At 29.6% G+C, this 19,185-nt stretch overlaps 2 protein-coding genes across 2 annotated transcripts; one reads left to right on the forward strand and one right to left on the reverse strand.

Moving 5' to 3' along the window:
* Positions 1 to 87: 87 nt before the first annotated feature.
* Positions 88 to 4,368, reverse strand: LOC103309006 (52 kDa repressor of the inhibitor of the protein kinase-like). The gene is made up of 5 exons (XM_029485109.1): positions 4,165 to 4,368; positions 3,992 to 4,081; positions 3,744 to 3,908; positions 1,063 to 3,000; positions 88 to 120 (listed from the first exon to the last, which is right to left on the reverse strand). Exons 1-5 carry the CDS (start codon positions 4,366 to 4,368, stop codon positions 88 to 90), a joined length of 2,430 nt encoding a protein of 809 aa, XP_029340969.1.
* A 2,911-nt stretch (positions 4,369 to 7,279) lies between these two features.
* LOC103309007 (general transcription factor II-I repeat domain-containing protein 2A-like) lies at positions 7,280 to 9,199 on the forward strand. The gene is made up of 2 exons (XM_008183448.1): positions 7,280 to 8,511; positions 8,926 to 9,199. The coding sequence occupies exons 1-2, from the start codon at positions 7,280 to 7,282 to the stop codon at positions 9,197 to 9,199; spliced, it is 1,506 nt and encodes a 501-aa protein (XP_008181670.1).
* Positions 9,200 to 19,185: the final 9,986 nt, after the last annotated feature.

Below are 19,185 nucleotides of genomic sequence, written 5' to 3' on the forward strand. Positions count from 1 at the left end.
TGCTTAGCAAAGCGTGTAATAATATTATCTATATCAATTTTAATATCTCTATGAATATGAAGCAGTGCTAGCCCATTTAATCGGTCTTCACCAGTTGTTGACCTCAACCATGTCTTCAATCTAAATAAATAAAGCAAAACACATGCATAGTAGCAATATATAGCATTGAAACATTTTAAATAAAAAATATTAATCAAGCAATTACTTAAAAGCATTCAGCTAGGCAAAACTAATGCATATTTTTAATGAAAATACTTATAAAGGAATATTATGAAAAGCATAAGCAAAGAAAATTAAGTAGGTACTTATTTTTCTATAATATAAACAAATAATATTTTTAACTTAAGTAGAGTGAAGTAAACTAGAAAAGTAAATTTTTTAATCATGTGTATTATATACCACCATACATTTAGTAAATATTAAAATAAATATAATAATATATACTAATATACCTTGAAATTTGAGTTTTTTTTTAAATGTTTATTGAGCAATACCTAATACTCAAAAGTCAAATGATTTATACATTACTTATAATAGGTACCTTCTAAGTGTAGAAAAGCTTCGTTCTGCTGAAGCAACACTAATAGGAAGTGAACAAATAATACTAAGAATATAATGAATATTTGGAAACACTGATTCCGGACACGAAATTAGAGCTTCTAACCCATTATTTGGAATATTTTCTCCTAAAAAAATGTAGTATTTTATATAAATAAAATTAATGATATTAAAATGTTTGTTTTAACAAATTTATTTAGTAACTAAATATAAAAACTTTAAATATGTATATTTACTTTCAGATTCATGTCTCTTCCATTTAGTAAACCATAAATCTAATTCATTTAGTATTATACCTTTTGATGAAGTTTGAAAATATGTATAATTTTCAGTCATAATTTCAAAAATTGTTGACAAATAATTATGCAAGTCTTCATTTTTTATTTTAATAAGATACTTTGGTGTAAGCTGCATTAATGATACAATATTTTTATTTTCCTTGCTCAAAAATCGAAAGTTTAAATCTTCTAATATATTGTCCAATAGAGGTATATAAATATTAACTCTATAGTAATCAACAATATTGTTTGATGGTAATAAGTTTGGTCTATGTTTTTGACGTGAAGTAATTCTTGGTAATCTCATATCAATATTAAGTTCTTTTAAAATCGGTTCACATTCTTTAAACAATAATTTGAATTTGTCTTCACATTCTTTACGGTTCCTTTCAAGAATTGTGTATATATCTTTTATACATTCTGATGCTGAAATAATATCCTGATCTTTACCTTGCAATATTTTGCTTATTGGAAATGTTACAGCTAATAAACTTGATAATGAAAAAATTGATATAATAAAGTCACAATTACAAATAGCTGCTATCATCATTTTGGCTTTTGAAGAAGAAATATTTTCATTCCATTCAGATACATCAGTTAAAGTATCTACAATTTCAATAATGGATTCTTTAAATTGCATTATACTGTCGTGTCTTTCGACCCACCTTGTTTCACACAAACTATGTAATTTTTTATGTGTTGTCAAATGTTGTTTAAGAGTATAGTTACGTTTAGCAGATACATGAAAAAAGGAAACAACTTCTTTTATAATTCCTACACAGTTTCGTACAGATTGAACATTAGATGATTTAGCAATACTGAGGTTCAATGCATGATTAGAGCACGGGCTATGTATGGCATTTTTGGCATATTTTTTTATTTGTTGCACAGCACCACGAACTTCAGAAACCATAACAGAACAACCATCAGTCCCAATACCTACACAGTTGTCTAAGTTTAATCCTAATTCTTGTAATATTTTTATCACTGTATCTCCTAAAATCTCTCCTGTTATTTTGGGTTCCACATTGTCTTCAATATTTGACACATCATCTTTATTTTTTTTATAAATATAATTATGACAATCGACAAATGACAAAAATCGTTCATATATAATGTTGTTTAATACATACCGAATAATTAAACACATTTGTGAAATATTAGATATATCTGTGGTTTCATCAAATAGAACACTGAATATATCCGCTTTTTTTATTTCTAAAAGTACAAAATCTAATATTTCTTGTTTGCAACATTCAATTATTTCATTTTGTGTTAACTTACTAATATATGTAGCTCTAGCACCAGTCGTTTTTAAATGTGTTTCAAGTAACTGATCACCAGCATCAATTCTAAATTTCAGTAGCTCTCTAAAATTTCCTTGATTAACTATAGAATCCACTTTGTCTTCTTCTTCTGTTTGACAAACTAAAGATCCATCATCTCGATGACCGCGCAAAGGAATATTTTGCCGGCCTAAAAGTAAAATAGTTTTGATAATTGGTCGTAACCGTTCACGATTCTCTGATATTTCCTTACTACGTTGGTCATTTAATAAATTAATTATTTCATTTTTAGGTTTATCATAAGTATTTAGAAAGTCTATAGATTTTTGTGCATTATCTTTATGATATCCATTATTATGATGTACTTCTAAAACACCATCCTTACCTAATAGTTTTGCAAATTTATTAATAGGTTCGGTAACCAATTTAGTAATTTGTTCTGTTCTATGCATACCAACTTTAGTTGAAGTTAAAAACAAAACACATATTTTGCAGAACAACCCATGTTTTATATTAGAATACTCAACCCATGGGTATTTTTCAAAATGATTTTTTCTTAAAAATCGCTTTTCTTCATTACCTTTTTTATTATGAAGAGAAAATGGATATTGAAACTTAGAACTAGGAATATTGCTCCTTTTTAGTATAATTGATTTTATATAATCACTTACAATTTTACTTCGGCATGTAAAATTTGATATATCTAATTCATCTGTATTTTCAGACTGTATGGATTCACCAAGCTCAGCTTCAGGCTTTTGTATAGAAATAAATTCAGTTGTACCTGTACTAGTGCCATCGATTGTATTATTATATTCCTCCAATGGCAAATTATGTTTTGATTTTTTGGATGTACTGTCAAAATAACTGCTTATTCGCTTCATCGACATATTAAAAATAAAATATTAAATAAAACAATTTAAATTAATAGGTACTATGTAAATATGAAATTACAACCATTTAAAAAAATACAAATAAACGCATTTAAAAACGATTAAATAATGAATGTCTTATACTGATAAGTGATAACTGTTATCAGTTAAGTTAAGCGTGCGTGACCGAGAAATAGAGTATGATACAGATAATATACAATACTATGATAATATAATATTATCCGTGGTTAAAACAAAAAAAATATTTTGATAAAAATCAAAAATTTGTCGATAGGCGTTGTTGGGTCAGCGATAAATTAAATTTAAAAAAAAACCAAATCCCAAGGGGGGGGCGATCCACCTTTCGCCCCCCCCCTTATAACCGCCACTGCCTTCGGTTAAAACAAGTTGTTTTTCAATATGCCTTTTATAGTTTGGTTTAAAAGCGCTTAATTTATGAAAAGAGATAACTGGAACATACTCTATGTATTCTATTCTCCCATTACAGTACCAGTTATTTGGTAAATGTACGGTTTCAATATTTTGGTAAATAAGTTGAAAAACAGAATTTACCATTGTTACATCAATCTATAAAAAGAATAAAACTTTCTAATTTGTACCTACAATTTAATTTTTGTAATAAAAAATAATTTACTGCCCAACAAGAAAAATTGTTTTAAAAAGAGTTTAAAAAATATATAAAAAGTAGGTATGCTTTGTTTATTACAAGATGTAGTTTGATAATTTACCTTTCTCTTCTTAGGTGATGATGCCTGAGTACAGTACAAGTGATCATGTTTTACTAGATCAATACTTTGAGAACTTAAATTAAATGAGTCTAATGTATCCGTTGTATGAGAAAGATCTAATGTGCTATCCAAGCTAGATGTGCATGCCTTATTTAATTCACAGACCTATGATAAATTAAGTAATAGTATTTTATATTAATGCAGTATTATCTTTGTAATTATATTACTATATTTAAAACTTAACAAACTTTTATACCTTCCAAAGATTGTGCATAAATCTTTTTTTTACAGGGAATAGGAATGGCTCCTTTTTTTAAATGAAGTCTTTTCAAACATATCTAAATATTATTAATATTACAAAAATATTATAATTTTAACGACTGGTGAAAATTGAAAACGTTAATGTTGAAAATTAGTTTACCGTATACTTATTAGACTCTTGACCAGACTCCCATTTACTGATGATATCAGAGTCTTCAAAATGGGTAGCACAAATATAATAACTTTTTTTAATCGTAAACCCCAACGCTTCTTCCCACTTTTTCTTCATATCCTCATTTTGAGGTACTTTAAAAATTGTTTTGGATATGGTATGAATTTCTCGTACACAACAATAGTTTGGCATATTTATGTTTTATTAAAATAAGAAATACACAATTAAAATATGTACTACTCTATTACTATTAAATAGTAAGTAATGACTATTAATGATTATAAATAGTCCACTAAATCATAAATACCACTATAGCAGATATCTATAGCCGTGATAAATACTCATTTATTTGCGGTAAACAATACCAATTACCAGTTATGTGATTATTACTATACATCAATTTTATTTGAAAAAACCCGGGATTTGAAAAATAATATGACAACTTAATGGTACACCACAAATTCCGCTAAAAGCGCTAGTAATCTAGAGGTTTTTGATAACATATAACGCCGTTTTCTTCTGCAACACGCTATATGCCGTCGCGCAGCCGTGTCCCAAAGTACCAAAAAAAATAGTTTACAACCAAGAAGGGGCAAACAATTATACTCTATACCTTCAGATGTTAGACTAAGTAACTTGGGAGCACACTGGATAGAATATTCTAATACTAGGGGTAGGTGTGAAGTGTGTAGTAAAAAAATTAATTGAATCCAAACCGTCCAGTAAATGTTCTACATGTAAAGTTTTTTTATGTCAAAATGAAAAAAAAACAATGTTTTAATGAATTCCATGTAAAATAATTAAATATTAGTTATAGGTACATTCTTTTACTTAAAAAAAAAATTTGTTGATATGAAATAAAACGTTATTATTATGCATTATGTGTTAAATTTTTTCTTCCAACCAACTAGGTACATAGTATGGATTTATTTTGTATAATATAAAGTATGAAAACCATCATTATTGATGTTATATGGGGCGAATATTGATAAATGACAATAATTAACATTAATGATTAATTAGTAATAATTAACGATCTTTATTATTCTATATTATAATTACAATTAATTATGTACACAAAGTTTAAAGTAATTTGGGTATTCTAATTTCCATTTTCAGGCACAACAAAATTTCTTAATAAATAACCCCGAAAAAATAACCACGGAAAATGTGTAATACAATACAATTTCAATAATATAATAATAATTTAAAAAAAATTTTATTCAATCACGGTAAATAATAATATTAAAAAAAGGTATACGTAATATTAATACCTTTTTATAATCTTTTTCTTAAATCAAAGGATGTTTTTTTCAAAAACATGTTCACTTCAATTTTGTAAGAATTCAACCGTTCACATAAGGTTATTAATCTGTTTTGAGCGGTTTTTGATTTAGAACATTTTAGTTTTGATTGTCCTACAGTTTGCAAAGCAAGTTTTGCACGGTCAGCCAACCGATCATTTTTTTATTTTATCAGGTTATTAATGTCCAAATGTTTTCCTCCAACTAAATGACTATGTAAATCTATTGTTCCATGACCCGCAAACAATATTGATACGGTGAGTATTTTGTGTAGTTGTTTGGTGAACATTCTAAGTTTCCGGAGGAAATATTGCTGGAAAACGTCGAACGGTTGAACTTGAAACATTTTGTTTATTAACTCGACGCAAAGATCTACTCACGTACGTTTCATCAAAATAATTAAATAAATCCTCCATATAAGAGGTATATTTAATTTTAAATAGTCAACACCTTCTTTTAATGTAGTTAGTGGCAAAAAATCCAAACCATCTAACATACCACAAAAGTTATTATAATCATAATTATTTTGATATCTTTTTTTTAATCCTAATTCCGCTAATTTCCTGTGAGTATTGATATATATATATATTTTTGTGGTTGTATTTAAAGAAATATTTAATATAACTGATACCTAGTATGCAATTTTTCAAATCAAACACTTGGATCTATATTATAGTGTATGGATCAAGTAAAAATATTTATAAATAGAATTAAACTTTTGAGAAGTTTTGAAAGTGCAACATTTTTGTTTAGTGAATTTAAAAAAAATTCTAGTACAAAACAGCTTCGGGGAGTAGTTGAATTGATCTTTTAAATACATATAGTGTATTGTAATATAAAATACTGGATAATATAGTCATTCATCTCACTGAACGTTTTCAAGATTTAGGTAAGCTCAAATATATAACATAAGTCGATTCCTCAAAATGTAAATCCCATCAAACTGCCTTTCCTAATGAATGACTTGAATGATTATCTCCCAGTTCTAAGGATGTAATGCTAAATCAAATATATCATAAGCATTATTAAAAAAATAATTATCAGTTGTTTATTTTGATTCTCAATTCTATGACCTACACATCGCCGCCACGGTAGGACAATGTCACAACTGCAATAATTGCAATTTAACAGGAAAACCAAAAAACCAAATTATTTTCACTTAAATGTTAGTTATTCATGAGAGTACATTGATTATGGAATTGGGGATTTGGAAATTGTTACAATGCCAGTCCACTAATAGGTGTACTTTTTTGTTGTTGTAAAATTCACCCCCTACCCAAAATTTCACTACCTAAGTAGCAAATAAGTTCATTTAGAACAGGGATGGCGAACCTATGTCACGCGTGTCACGGAGTGACACGCGCGCATTATTTCAGTGACACGCCAATTTAAAATATAATTCTTAATTTTTACTTCACTTTCCAAAAAAATTATTGTTAATTTTAAACTATTTTTAACTTATTATTGGAATGTATCGTAAGATATTGTAATCTGTACTTTCCATTTCCTAAGCTCGTAAACGAAACGATTAGATTATCAATAAATTCGTTTATCGCGTTTACGTAACAAACGTAGGTAAAACAGAACAGTCGACAGTCGTCAACAGATAGTTTCGGATGCCTTACACGACGACTATTTTAACCAACCTATTGAATATTGCTTCGGGCTTTCTCAATATAATTCACGTTTAACCGTTGGAAGCTTAATACATTGGTGAATATTATTTATTTTTATTATTTTCAAAAATTAAAAATTCGTATAAAATAATTAATACTATATTCTTAATTTATAGAATAAAAATGTCCAAAAAATTAAAACTGAATCCAGAAAAAAGCGGTAGTGGGAGATTATTCCACGAACAGTGGACAGTGGATTTTGGTGTAATTCAAAACAATAATAAGGTACTATGTTGCTTGTGTAACGAAACAGTTGTAAGCCGTAGTTTTAATGTTAAAAGACATTTCGAGACAGTTCATAACAATATATTTTCTCTATCGGCTGAAGAAAAATTAGAATTGATTTCTCAAAAAGTAAAATTTTTTAGAAGTCAATCAAACAAATTTAAAGTGGCGTTCAAGCAAAATAATAATTTATCAGCCGCTAGTTTTTCTGTGTCACATTGCATTGCGCAGCATGGTAAGCCACTTTCTGACGGAGAATACTTAAGAGAAGTTTTCGTTAAGGCGTCTAACATTTTGTTTCATGATTTTACTAATAAAAATGAAATAATAAAACGTATTAACGATTTGCCTGTTAGTAGAAATACTGTAAAAGATCGTATTATTTGTATGAGTAATGATATAACAGACCAGCTTCAAACAGATTTGGCTTCAGAAAATTATTTTTCAATCTGTCTTGACGAAAGTACAGATGTAACTTCACAGGCGCGACTAGCAGTCTTTGTTAGGTTCAGTAGTGTTAATATTATGAGGGAAGAATTAATAAAATTAATGACGATTTCTACTAAAACAACTGGTCAAGATATTATGAATGTAGTACTTAAAGAATTCGCCAATTTAAAAATAAATATAAATAATATTGTTTCAATAACTACGGATGGTGCCCCTAATATGGTTGGCAAACACAATGGATTTGTTCAACTTTTTTCGAAAGAAATTTCTCATCCGTTAATCAGTTTTCATTGTTTAATACATCAAGAAGCGTTGTGTGCTAAAGACAGCTTGAAATCGCTTCAAAATGTAATGGAAGTAGTTACAAAAGTTGTCAATTTCATTACATCTCGTGCTTTAAATAACCGACAATTTACTAAATTATTAGATGAAGTTGAATCACAATACGCTGGCCTTTTAATGTATAACAGTGTTCGTTGGTTGAGTCGTGGTCAAGTTCTTCATCGATTTGTTGAATTATTAGAAGAAATACGATTATTTTTATTCGAAAAATCTCAAGACTATCCAGAACTTAAAGATTTAAATTGGTTGAACGATTTAATGTTTTTCACTGATTTTACTACAATGTATAATGAATTAAATAAAAAACTTCAAGGGCCCGGTCACATAGTCTTAACAATGTTTGAAAATATCAAAGGTTTTGAAAAAAAAATTGAAATTTATTGTAAAGATCTTAAAAATGAAAAATTTAAATATTTTCCACATTTGAAAAATCATCTGAACAATTCATTACACTTTGCAGATAGTCAGACTGACATCAAATGTATAATTAAAAAATATGTTAATATATTAGAAAATACAACTGAATTATTTTCTAATAGATTTTCACAGTTCCGATGTCTAGAACCAACCTTTCAATTTTTAATAAATCCGCATAAAATTACATATGATGAACTTGATCTATCTTTTTTTGAATGGCTAAATATCGAAAACTTAGAAATGGAATTAATAGAATTTCAGGGAAATGTAATTTGGAGAAATAAATTTATTAATTTAAACAGTGAACTGGAAAAAAATTATTTTGAAATTGATAGCAGTATTAAAACCGAAAACCTAATTCTTATTGAGTGGAAAAGTCTACCAAATTCATTTACATCCATGAAAAAATTAGCACTTTCATTATTGACTATGTTTGGTTCTACATATACATGTGAGCAGCTATTTTCCTCCATGAATTTTATCAAATCCACTTTGAGAAATCGTCTTGGAACAGATATCAGTGCAGCATGTATTCAATTAAAATCAACAAATTATAATCCCAGGATTGTTTCGTTAGCTGGAAATATGCAGCAACAAATTTCTCATTAAAAACTTATTTTTGTAATTAAAAAAAATATGTGTTTGTATTAATATGTAATAGTAAATTAATGCTGTAAAGATATATTAATATGTACATGTAACTTTATAAATAGTAAATAGTAAATGCTGTAAAGTTATATTAATATGGAATAGTACCTAAACAGAAAATGCTGTAAAGTTTAAATATTTTATAAACCTAACAACAAATAAAATCATGTTTATATGTTTAATTAATTATTTTTTAAGCAAAAAAAAAGGTCTGCAAAGTTTCTGACACGCGAGGCAAATAAAATCAAACCAAACATTTTGATTTGACACGCAGTTATCAAAAGGTTCGCCATCCCTGATTTAGAACAATAAATTAGAAAACTTGACTATTAAAATTAATTTTACTTTATTTGTTTAAAAGAAATTTAGTGACATTATTTTCCTACTCTAATATACATTTTCTTTTGTAGGCTCAATGCATTTTGGTTACTGGTTTTATTGGAATAAACTTGCCGTTACTAAATTGACTTTGGTAAGGGAGGACTTCGCTTCTATGGTATTTGAACGCTGCGTCATCATATTTCAAAGGGAACTTTACGTACACGTTTTCACCAACAATTCTCTCGACTATCCCTCCAAAAGATGGATATCCCTGGTTTGACGCGAGTACCACTTCTCCAGGTATTGGACGCTGTAATTAAAATTTGTAGTATCGATAAATTCTAGTTATGTATACATGCAATCACCCTAGAGTTGGAAATCACTGAGTTGGAAGTAAATTTATTACCCATTCCTGTCTCTCGTAATTTTCGGGCTGATATTCATTTTCATAAAAATAGCAAGTGGATGGACCTAGGTTATTTTGTGCCATCTCCAAACCCTGACACGTAGTTTCTGCATTATCCTGTTTTCTACGACGGGGTGTCACAAAATCACAATTATCTTCCGGCTGTATTCTTTTTTTACAATATGGTACAGTATATCGGAAGAAGTTACCGGTCATTCACGGGTTTTGTTAAAACACACTCAATTTCATTGTCATGTCGGTCTGTGTTTATACATATCATCTCTTTGTATTGACTGACAACGGACGAAGAAACCGGATGATTGCATTCGACAATATCCTGGGGTCGGTGACGAATGGATAGATTCCTAGGTCCGTAACCATGTCTACCGGGAGCCAGCATTGAAAATGTTGTAGGTGGACCTTGTTGTTTTTGAGTTTTAGTTATTACCGGATATTTCGTAAAATTGTATTGTCTTAATACTGCACACTTAATACTGTTGATCGTTTCTAATCTTGGCTGATAAAATTCTTTTGAAGATCTAATTTTCCAATTACTATATTTGATATGGTATGGGTGAAAATCATTTTGACTAAACTCGAACTTTTCTTATCAGCACATTTGTGTTGTTCATTAAACAGTAGATTTACCAATGCCGTACCCATTCTTATCCAACCAGCAACTAATTCTCCTACTTCCTTAGACTTGGGTTTTTCACGGAAAATAAATTGAAATATAGAGTCAACAGTATCTTTTAACGCTCCTCTGCCAGCTGCCATCAACCGAATATATTGTGTGGGACGCCGATATAAATCTGGAATTTAAATACTTGGAATTTATAAACATGGAATGTACAAATCAGGACTGTAAAAATTTGGACCAGAAACAAATTCCCGGAAACTTACCTACCATCCCTACCATCCCTGCTAGTTTCGTGCAAAAATACTAAAAACCCTGTAGTCACTGGCTGGAGTCTGGCCGTAGCGCCGAAATCACCTAGGAGTTGAGCAAATTTTGATTTCAAAAATTAATTAAAAATCGAATAATAGGACGACCGACTTGTTAGTACACCGAACTAGCTAGGTGAATCTAATGTATGCCGAATGAGTCTTTATATGCCGGGTGAGTCTTTATGTACCGGGTGTAATAATACAAATCGACAAAGGTGCCTGTAACCAATAGCAAGCAATATACAATACACTGTTATTATTTTAATCCGCAACTTAACTTGTTTTTGGCCATGTCGCCAGGTGTGCACTTAAGAGACCATAATAACTCCGGAACCACTTATCGCACAGCGTACACCCTTCACAGGAACCATCTACATATCAATCTTAATATTTCCTGAAATTTTTATCGAAATCGGTTCGGTGGATCTTGAGTTATAAAATTTATTCAAAATGTACACTTATTTTTATATATATAGGTATGAATCTATGTGAAAAATGTTAAATTGAATTACCTTGTATATTTTGATCAAGGTAAATAACACATAAATAAAATGGATCACATAAAAATACTGTATGAAAAGTATAGTTTACATCTAATATATCTTAATAATTCAAGAGTATGCCTTAAACTTACCAAGTCTCACATAGATCCTAGCATCACGGAAAATGAGAGTTCGACTAGCTACTCAAGTAGAATTATTTATTTAAAATATTTTATCAGACATAAAAGAGCCTCTCAGTTTTTACTAAATACTCAGTTCTTCAGTGATTCAGTTTTTGGTATTCATGAAAACATTAAGTTTGGAAATTGCATGTATATCTTTACAGATATTAAAATATAAAACACTATCTATGCATGAGCATTTAAATGTACGGACACAGATATTACAAGAATCACAACGTAAAATTCAATTACCTATCACAAATAACATTACATTTTTCAATTACATATATTATATTTAATTTAATTTCAGAAGTAACTATCCATATATTTGGTTCAGTTTTGATTTTATTTGATGAAATATTTACACTTTTGTTATGACTAGATATAATTTTTAGTAATTTGGATGACTTTTTTTGTTTAGTAACTTTGATGGCCCTTTCGAAGAATTTGTCTCTAACTAGTAGCAATAATGCATTTATTCAATCTCATGTTTCCATTTCTCAAATTCTAATAGTATAAATATTGTAAAATATTTTTATTTTTTTTTTTAACTTGTTATTGGTAGTTTTAGAAGATTAAATTTTGTTAAATTAATTACATAGTATAATATTAATTATTAAATATTTAATTATGTATAAATTACTGTAAATATTATAAATGAATTATTTCAAAGTTCAATGTGTCATTATTAATATCCACCGTATGTCTAATAGTTAAGTGTAACTGGTAAGTCTTAAACGAACTAAATATTTTATTACATTCTTCAAAAGAGCAAATAAGTTTACTTTTCAAAGTGTTAATTTGCGTTTCATGTCTTATATGTTTTATGAGATCTAATTTTTTTGAAAATCGTGTATTACACTTATCACAAATATATATCTTTTTTCTTTTTCGTGTTTAGTCCTCATATTGTGTTTATAAAAACCTGATTTTGAATTATAATGTAGTCCACACGTAGTACACGTAAACATGATTAAACACAGTTAGGAAAAAAAGCAGAAGATGTGTACCTATAGTTACAACAAACTGGATAAACAGAATGAAATTGTTGCTGTTTATTCCGGATCAAATTAAATTATATAATGATCAAAATTAAATGTTAGAAGCTAGATATATTATCCATTGGACTATGTGCTGGCTTTATATAGAATGGTAGAAAAGTATAAAACCAAAATTAATAATAAAGATAACACTTTTATTACTTTCACATTTTTCTATACTTCAAACATCAAAGTTCAAGTTTCCATATTATAGTCTTTATTAAACAAGAAGGACAATAAATTAATTACATGTCAGATACATCCATACTCATTTACGGCACCAAAATTAAATTGGAAAATTTGGGTTATTTTAACCCTTTTAACTTATTGCCGGTATTACAATCGTCCATTCTGTTAAACTGTAGTTAAACCGTTATTTGTACTATACGATTGATGACACTGTGAAATGGAAGGAAATCTAGGTGATTGTTTTGTTATGACGTTATAACCATAGACCTTATACTTATAGACGGAACATGTAGTAGTTACTCATGTTGACGATATGCTCCGTCCCACGAAGCACAGAAGCACATGCGCACTAGCGACGCACGATAAAAATCCATATTATAAAAAATTTTCAGGAATTAGATGATCATTGTTTAAGTCAAAATCTATTTAATAACCATAGAGACCAATTAATAGCACTTGCAGCTAAAGAATCTAATCATAACAAAATTGAATTGAGGCAAAAATTAACAAAATTAATTCTTTTTCGCAACGAATAATAGTCATCAACTATTTATTTATTTATTTGTAATACCTATATACCTAACGGCCACACCAATACTTTTTTTTATTGAAATATTTAAGACTATTATTATTATTATGAATTTACTGAATTACCTATTGAGAAACAGTTTTATAAACATTTAAAATTTAATTATACTCTAGTACTATACAATATTATTTTTAATTTTATTTTACAAACAAGGCCTCGACTACAAAGGTCATTGGTCGCACAATATAATTATTTTATTAACTTTTTAATGTACAAACATAATACAATATAACCTAGGCCCACAATGATATTTAATTACCTTTTTGTGTTTAAGTCTTAATTACATGAATATATTCTTTTTAGTACAACATTTTGTTTCTTCATTTCTATACCATTCCAGTGTTCGATACTCAGTAGGCACTAGCCTGAGTTGTAGGCAGTTCATAGAATAATACTATAATAGTATATAGGTAGTAGAGTTTTAATTTTAAGGCAGTCGAAGTTCGCAGTAGTTGTTTTTCGCGCGCCAGTATTATCACAATAGTTATTGTGTAGTCATTTAAAAAAATAATTTTGTTTCGAAAAATGGGCAACACTGCATCTCAACTTCTCATGACCGTACCAGCCCACTGGGTAGGATAATGATGTTCCGTCTATAACAGTGGTTTTCAACCGGTGTGCCGCGAGCACCCTTGGAGTGTGCCGCGATAAATCTATTAATACCTAGTTTTATAATTTTCATCATATGCTTCACGTATTATAATTATATATTTATATGTATTGGTGTGCCGCGAAAATTTTGTAAGAGATGAAGTGTGCCACAATGTGAAAAAGGTTGAAAACCACTGGTCTATAAGTATAAGGTTGTGGTAAGTTGTGGTAACCCCTTGGCTTAGAAGATGACCCGTGGCTACCACACTTACAGATACGATTTGACTTCTCGTCAGAAGGGTTACACGAATGAAACAAATAACGAATAATCGGTTAGTGACGCGAGAACGTCGAAATAAATATATTTAAAAAATCAATATTAAAACACAATTAGTTAATACATAAAAAATGTCGTACGCAGTACGTAATATACAAAAGTGTCGCGTGAGTGCACGGACGAACGCGGACAATAAAAGCGTGCGGCGAAGTCGCGGACTTGAACGGCGGGAAGCGCGAGCCGTTGCCGTTGAAACAAAGCGGTGGCAAGCTTGGTAATTAAAACAAGGAACATAAATATAATAACAAGAACGTCGTAAAGACAATAATACAAAATGAATATAATATGAAATAAAGGCGCACGTCGCGTAATGACAATGCGCGGTGCGCGGGTGGTGACAAGCCCCGTTATCGCCACAAGGTCTATGGTTATAACTTATAGTTTATTATCACTGATTAGTTTATTTATTTTTGTTATTGTTATTATTCTGTGTTGTTACTTGTTAGTTATTTTTCAAATTATTTAATTTTTGTACATTAAGTAATAATTTAGTTGCCAGACATTGCAATAGTATGACAGACGATTAAGATTTAATGGAATTGTAATTACTTGTAGCTTTCCCTAGAAAAAGAAAGATGTTTCTTGAGCGACCCAATCATTTCACGAAGTTATTAGCGTATAGTTGAGCAAATAAATTATTTTTATTTCCTAATTGATCGACCTCTTCTGAATATGGTTGGCTATCACAGTAAGGAATCATAAAAATGGATGCTATAGCATCAAAAGCACACGTATTGCTAAATACGACTCTATAAAAATCCAAAAGGTTACAACGCTCAAGTTTATTGGCACGGGAACCACTTTTTAATATAGAAAGTGATTTTATGCTACGTGAATTATTTAAATTCAAATGACGTAGATGTGTATTAGGTACTAGGTAAGAATTATTATTGCGTTGTTTTTTAAAACTTTGGTTTCAGAACTCTTCGAAATTATTTTCAATACAATTTTTTTTTACGTTGAGGTTCTTTTTCTGAGTGTAAGATATTCTTAATTTACTACATTAATTATTATGTATTTGTCTTCAGACAATTTTCCACTAACATTTTCTTCATGATTTACCGAGTTATACTTCGGACTATTATCTTTGTTAAGATCACATTGTACAATGTCCTTATTGGTATCTGGGCTTACAACATTCTCTATATCTAGAATATTATCTACAGCTTTATGAGTATATCGGAACGATAAAGAGCAGATACTCTCAAAGAAATAATGTGAAGTTCTAAGAATTTTAGAAGGGGTTTTAATAATGAAATACAAGTTACCACTAAGTGTCGAACGCAAAAGCTACAAGTCTCTAATCTGGATGATGAAAAAATATTATAAATTAAATTGTGAATAATATACCCACTTATTTCGCCATTGACGTCTGTGTAGAGGACGATGGTGATGGTTCATTCGGCGAAGCGAGAGGTTTGAATCATCGCTGTGAAATTTGGTGTTGTGTTCACACCTATTGCAATTCCCGCCACGACACTGACGGACTTGATGACCAGGATACATACAATTCTAACACAATCTATTTTTGAAGACTACATCTTGGCACTCAGATAGAGACATTTTACTAAAACTTTCACACATTGATAACTGATGTTGCTCTGAACACAATATACATTGCCTTTCCTTAAATGGAGTGCTGTTGGTTTGGTTGGTAAGTAGTCCTTTTTTTTGCATTTGACGAACACCAGTAGATGACTGTTTGAGTTAGGTTGACTGGTTACTTACTTCACTGACCTCATATGCAGACACCTGGTTAGCCAAGAATTTTTCCAGATCAGTTAATTTAGGAAAATTCTTGGTGGTTTGTAGCAGTTGCATTCACCTACGGTGGTTGGATCTAGTCTACAGCACAACAATATCAATAGCCAGGCATCCAATTATTCAACAGGTTGATCAAGCGCCTCTAGTGCATACACTTGTGATACAACATGGTGATGCAACTAGGCTTGTGCACAATATTATAAATTTGCAATTTAAAGCTAAATATTTATTATTACTTGATTATTAGTTATTACTATATTGAGTTATATGCATTATGATAATATGTTATGACATGTCAGTACAAGTTAGATATTGCAATACATCAGCCACCCTTTTACCCAAAAAACAAATAATAAATATCATTCACTAATCTTCTAGTATCCAGTGTACTGTGTAGCTACTGTTGTTATTTAATAAATACACTCGGTTTAAAGTTTTATTCTTAAAATTTGAGTTTTGAGATTTATTTGTAAAAATAATAGTCATTGATAGGAGAAACAGCTCAGTATGGTCAATGCTTGGTCATGTTTTACTATTGTAGCTGACAACGTTTATGCAAAATGTTATATACAAAAAAAGATAAATCATATAAGTCGTCATTAACTAATCTTAAAAAACATCTATCTAGTTGTCATATGATTTTCTTAAAACATGAATAAAGTATAAATAAAGTAAGTAAATTACAAATTAATATCACATTAAAACAACTTAGTTTTTAAACTTAATCAACTATTCCTAATATATAACTTTAGAATCAATCCAGAATTATAACAGATATTGATGACCCTAGTAGTGGGCATCATAGTATTAACGAGCCTTCAGTAAATTTGACTTCCCCATCATTGCCATCAACTAGTTCTATACCTGGTACTTCTCATTAAACTTCATTCATTGATCCATCATATGTAAATGTCTACTCGAATCCAAAATGGTCAATCCCAAATGCAAAAGCTCAAAAGCGTAAGCAACTGTCTATTGTTACCTACTTACATTCCAAAAAAACTTACTATTAATATGAAGAAAGATATAGATCAATCCCTTTAAAGTTTATTTACAAAAGATTATCAACCTTTTAAAATAGTCAAGGACAATTTAAAGTTTTAAATTTCAAAATCTATCATTGTGTATGTCTTAATCATTATCCAATTGGTTATGTACAATATAGTACATTTAATAAACAGTTCTCAAAAAAATTTCGTATCGATCTCATAGACTGAACATCCCAGGTTGGGTGAAGTCGAACAGCGCACTCACATTTTGGTTCAGCACTCGATTTTTCATACTTTTTTATTTTAATTATTTTTAATGATAATACAAAAACTTTAAGTTACATACGTACATAGTTACCGACATAGTGGATACATAAGAGAGATTTTTAGTGTGAGGTTTGTTGTTTTGATGGTATTATTTTCTTGAAATCTGGGACTGTATTGGACAGGACAACACGCATATCATCTTTGATGTCCAATCGGTTTCGTGATTTTGTTTTGATAACACATAATAAAATTCAACGTCAAAACGTTCAATACGACGGTTATGGGTCGGGCGTATATCGATTGCGCCGAAATTACCTTTTTACCTGAAAAAAATCTATCGATTGCGCCGCGTATCAACTCCGCCGAACTATTTTACATATTGATTCCGCCAGGCGCCAGGTATCGATTACGCCGAAATTTTAAAAGGCTTATGTTTACATTTATGTTAAATTTATATTTTATTTCATAACTTACTGTAATTTGTAGTTAACTCGTAACAAAATAAGTTGAAGTAGAATAATACATGAACAATGAACATATAAATTGAAGTTTAAACTGTTCAACTGTATCTAACATAATAGTATAGGTACACAGCTATATTTATTCCAGCGGAAATCGTGTATTATCGCAACGGACAATGGTTTTTATATCTCAATCAATATAATCTATAAAAGGTTTAGGAAAAAAGATATATTTTATTACATGTAGGTACCTACCTATACATACAATAAAAGTAAGTACAATTCTGATCGATTATAATTCATGATCTTAAAATAATGTTGATCACTATGTTCTGTGTTCAAATAATCGACATTTAGTGACCATTGTAGTCTTGTGCGCGTCTTGTGTTACACCGTGTCAAAATGAATTTTGAAATTGTTTATAGTGAACGGAAAAATCAATTAATCTTATATGAAAAATGTAAATTTTATAACAAAGCGTATGTTAAATACTTAGACGCTAATAAATGGCAATGTGCCAATAAAAAGTGCACTGCAAAAATTTATGTTGGATCTTGACATGAAGATGATTGTAAAAGATGAAAGTTCACATAAAAATCACGAAGTCGAAACCGAATCTGAAAATATTTTCAAATCAATTGAAACGAAAATGTGAAGATGGATTGGAAAGACCATCAAAAATAATATACACAGAAATCCAAAAAAATCCTGAACAAGCTCAATTATTTAATGATACTGATATAAATAATATATATCAATGTTTGTACCGGTCTCGTCGATATTTTCGCTGCACATGAATTGCGTCGGACCCGGACATTTTGGCGTAGCCATCTTGGCGTGGCCGTATTGGCGTTGCCACTTTGGCGTATGACTATTTTGGCGTTAGGTTTTGGTGTAATAAAATATTTAATATTATATTACTATATTTACTATGTAAACTACAAAAGCAGACTAATATATCTGTCGTCTGTGCGTGTATGTTGCGGGTAATCAGTTATCAGTAATCAGTTGTCATAAAATGTAATATTTACTAATCAGTTGTAATCGACAATGGCTCAAGTAAAGAGCATTCGCGGTCGAGAAATATACACCCACGATGGATGTATGTACACATTTGATGCATATAATTTTAATAAAACAAAAAAATTTTGGAGATGCCGATACAAAAATGATTGTCCTTGTCGTCTTCATACGTCAACTGAAACGTCCAAGGTAAAAATATTTTTACTATTCAATAAATGTATGTATATATGTTTTAATTAATAGTTATTTAAATAATAATATGGAAAATATTATAGGTGTTAAAGATTCTAAATGATCATTGCCATGATTCAGAGGCAGCTTTGATTGAATCAAATGTGGCCATTTACAAATTATGAAA

This window comes from Acyrthosiphon pisum, chromosome X (genome assembly GCF_005508785.2).
Source record: "Acyrthosiphon pisum isolate AL4f chromosome X, pea_aphid_22Mar2018_4r6ur, whole genome shotgun sequence".
Lineage (NCBI taxonomy): Eukaryota > Metazoa > Arthropoda > Insecta > Hemiptera > Aphididae > Acyrthosiphon > Acyrthosiphon pisum.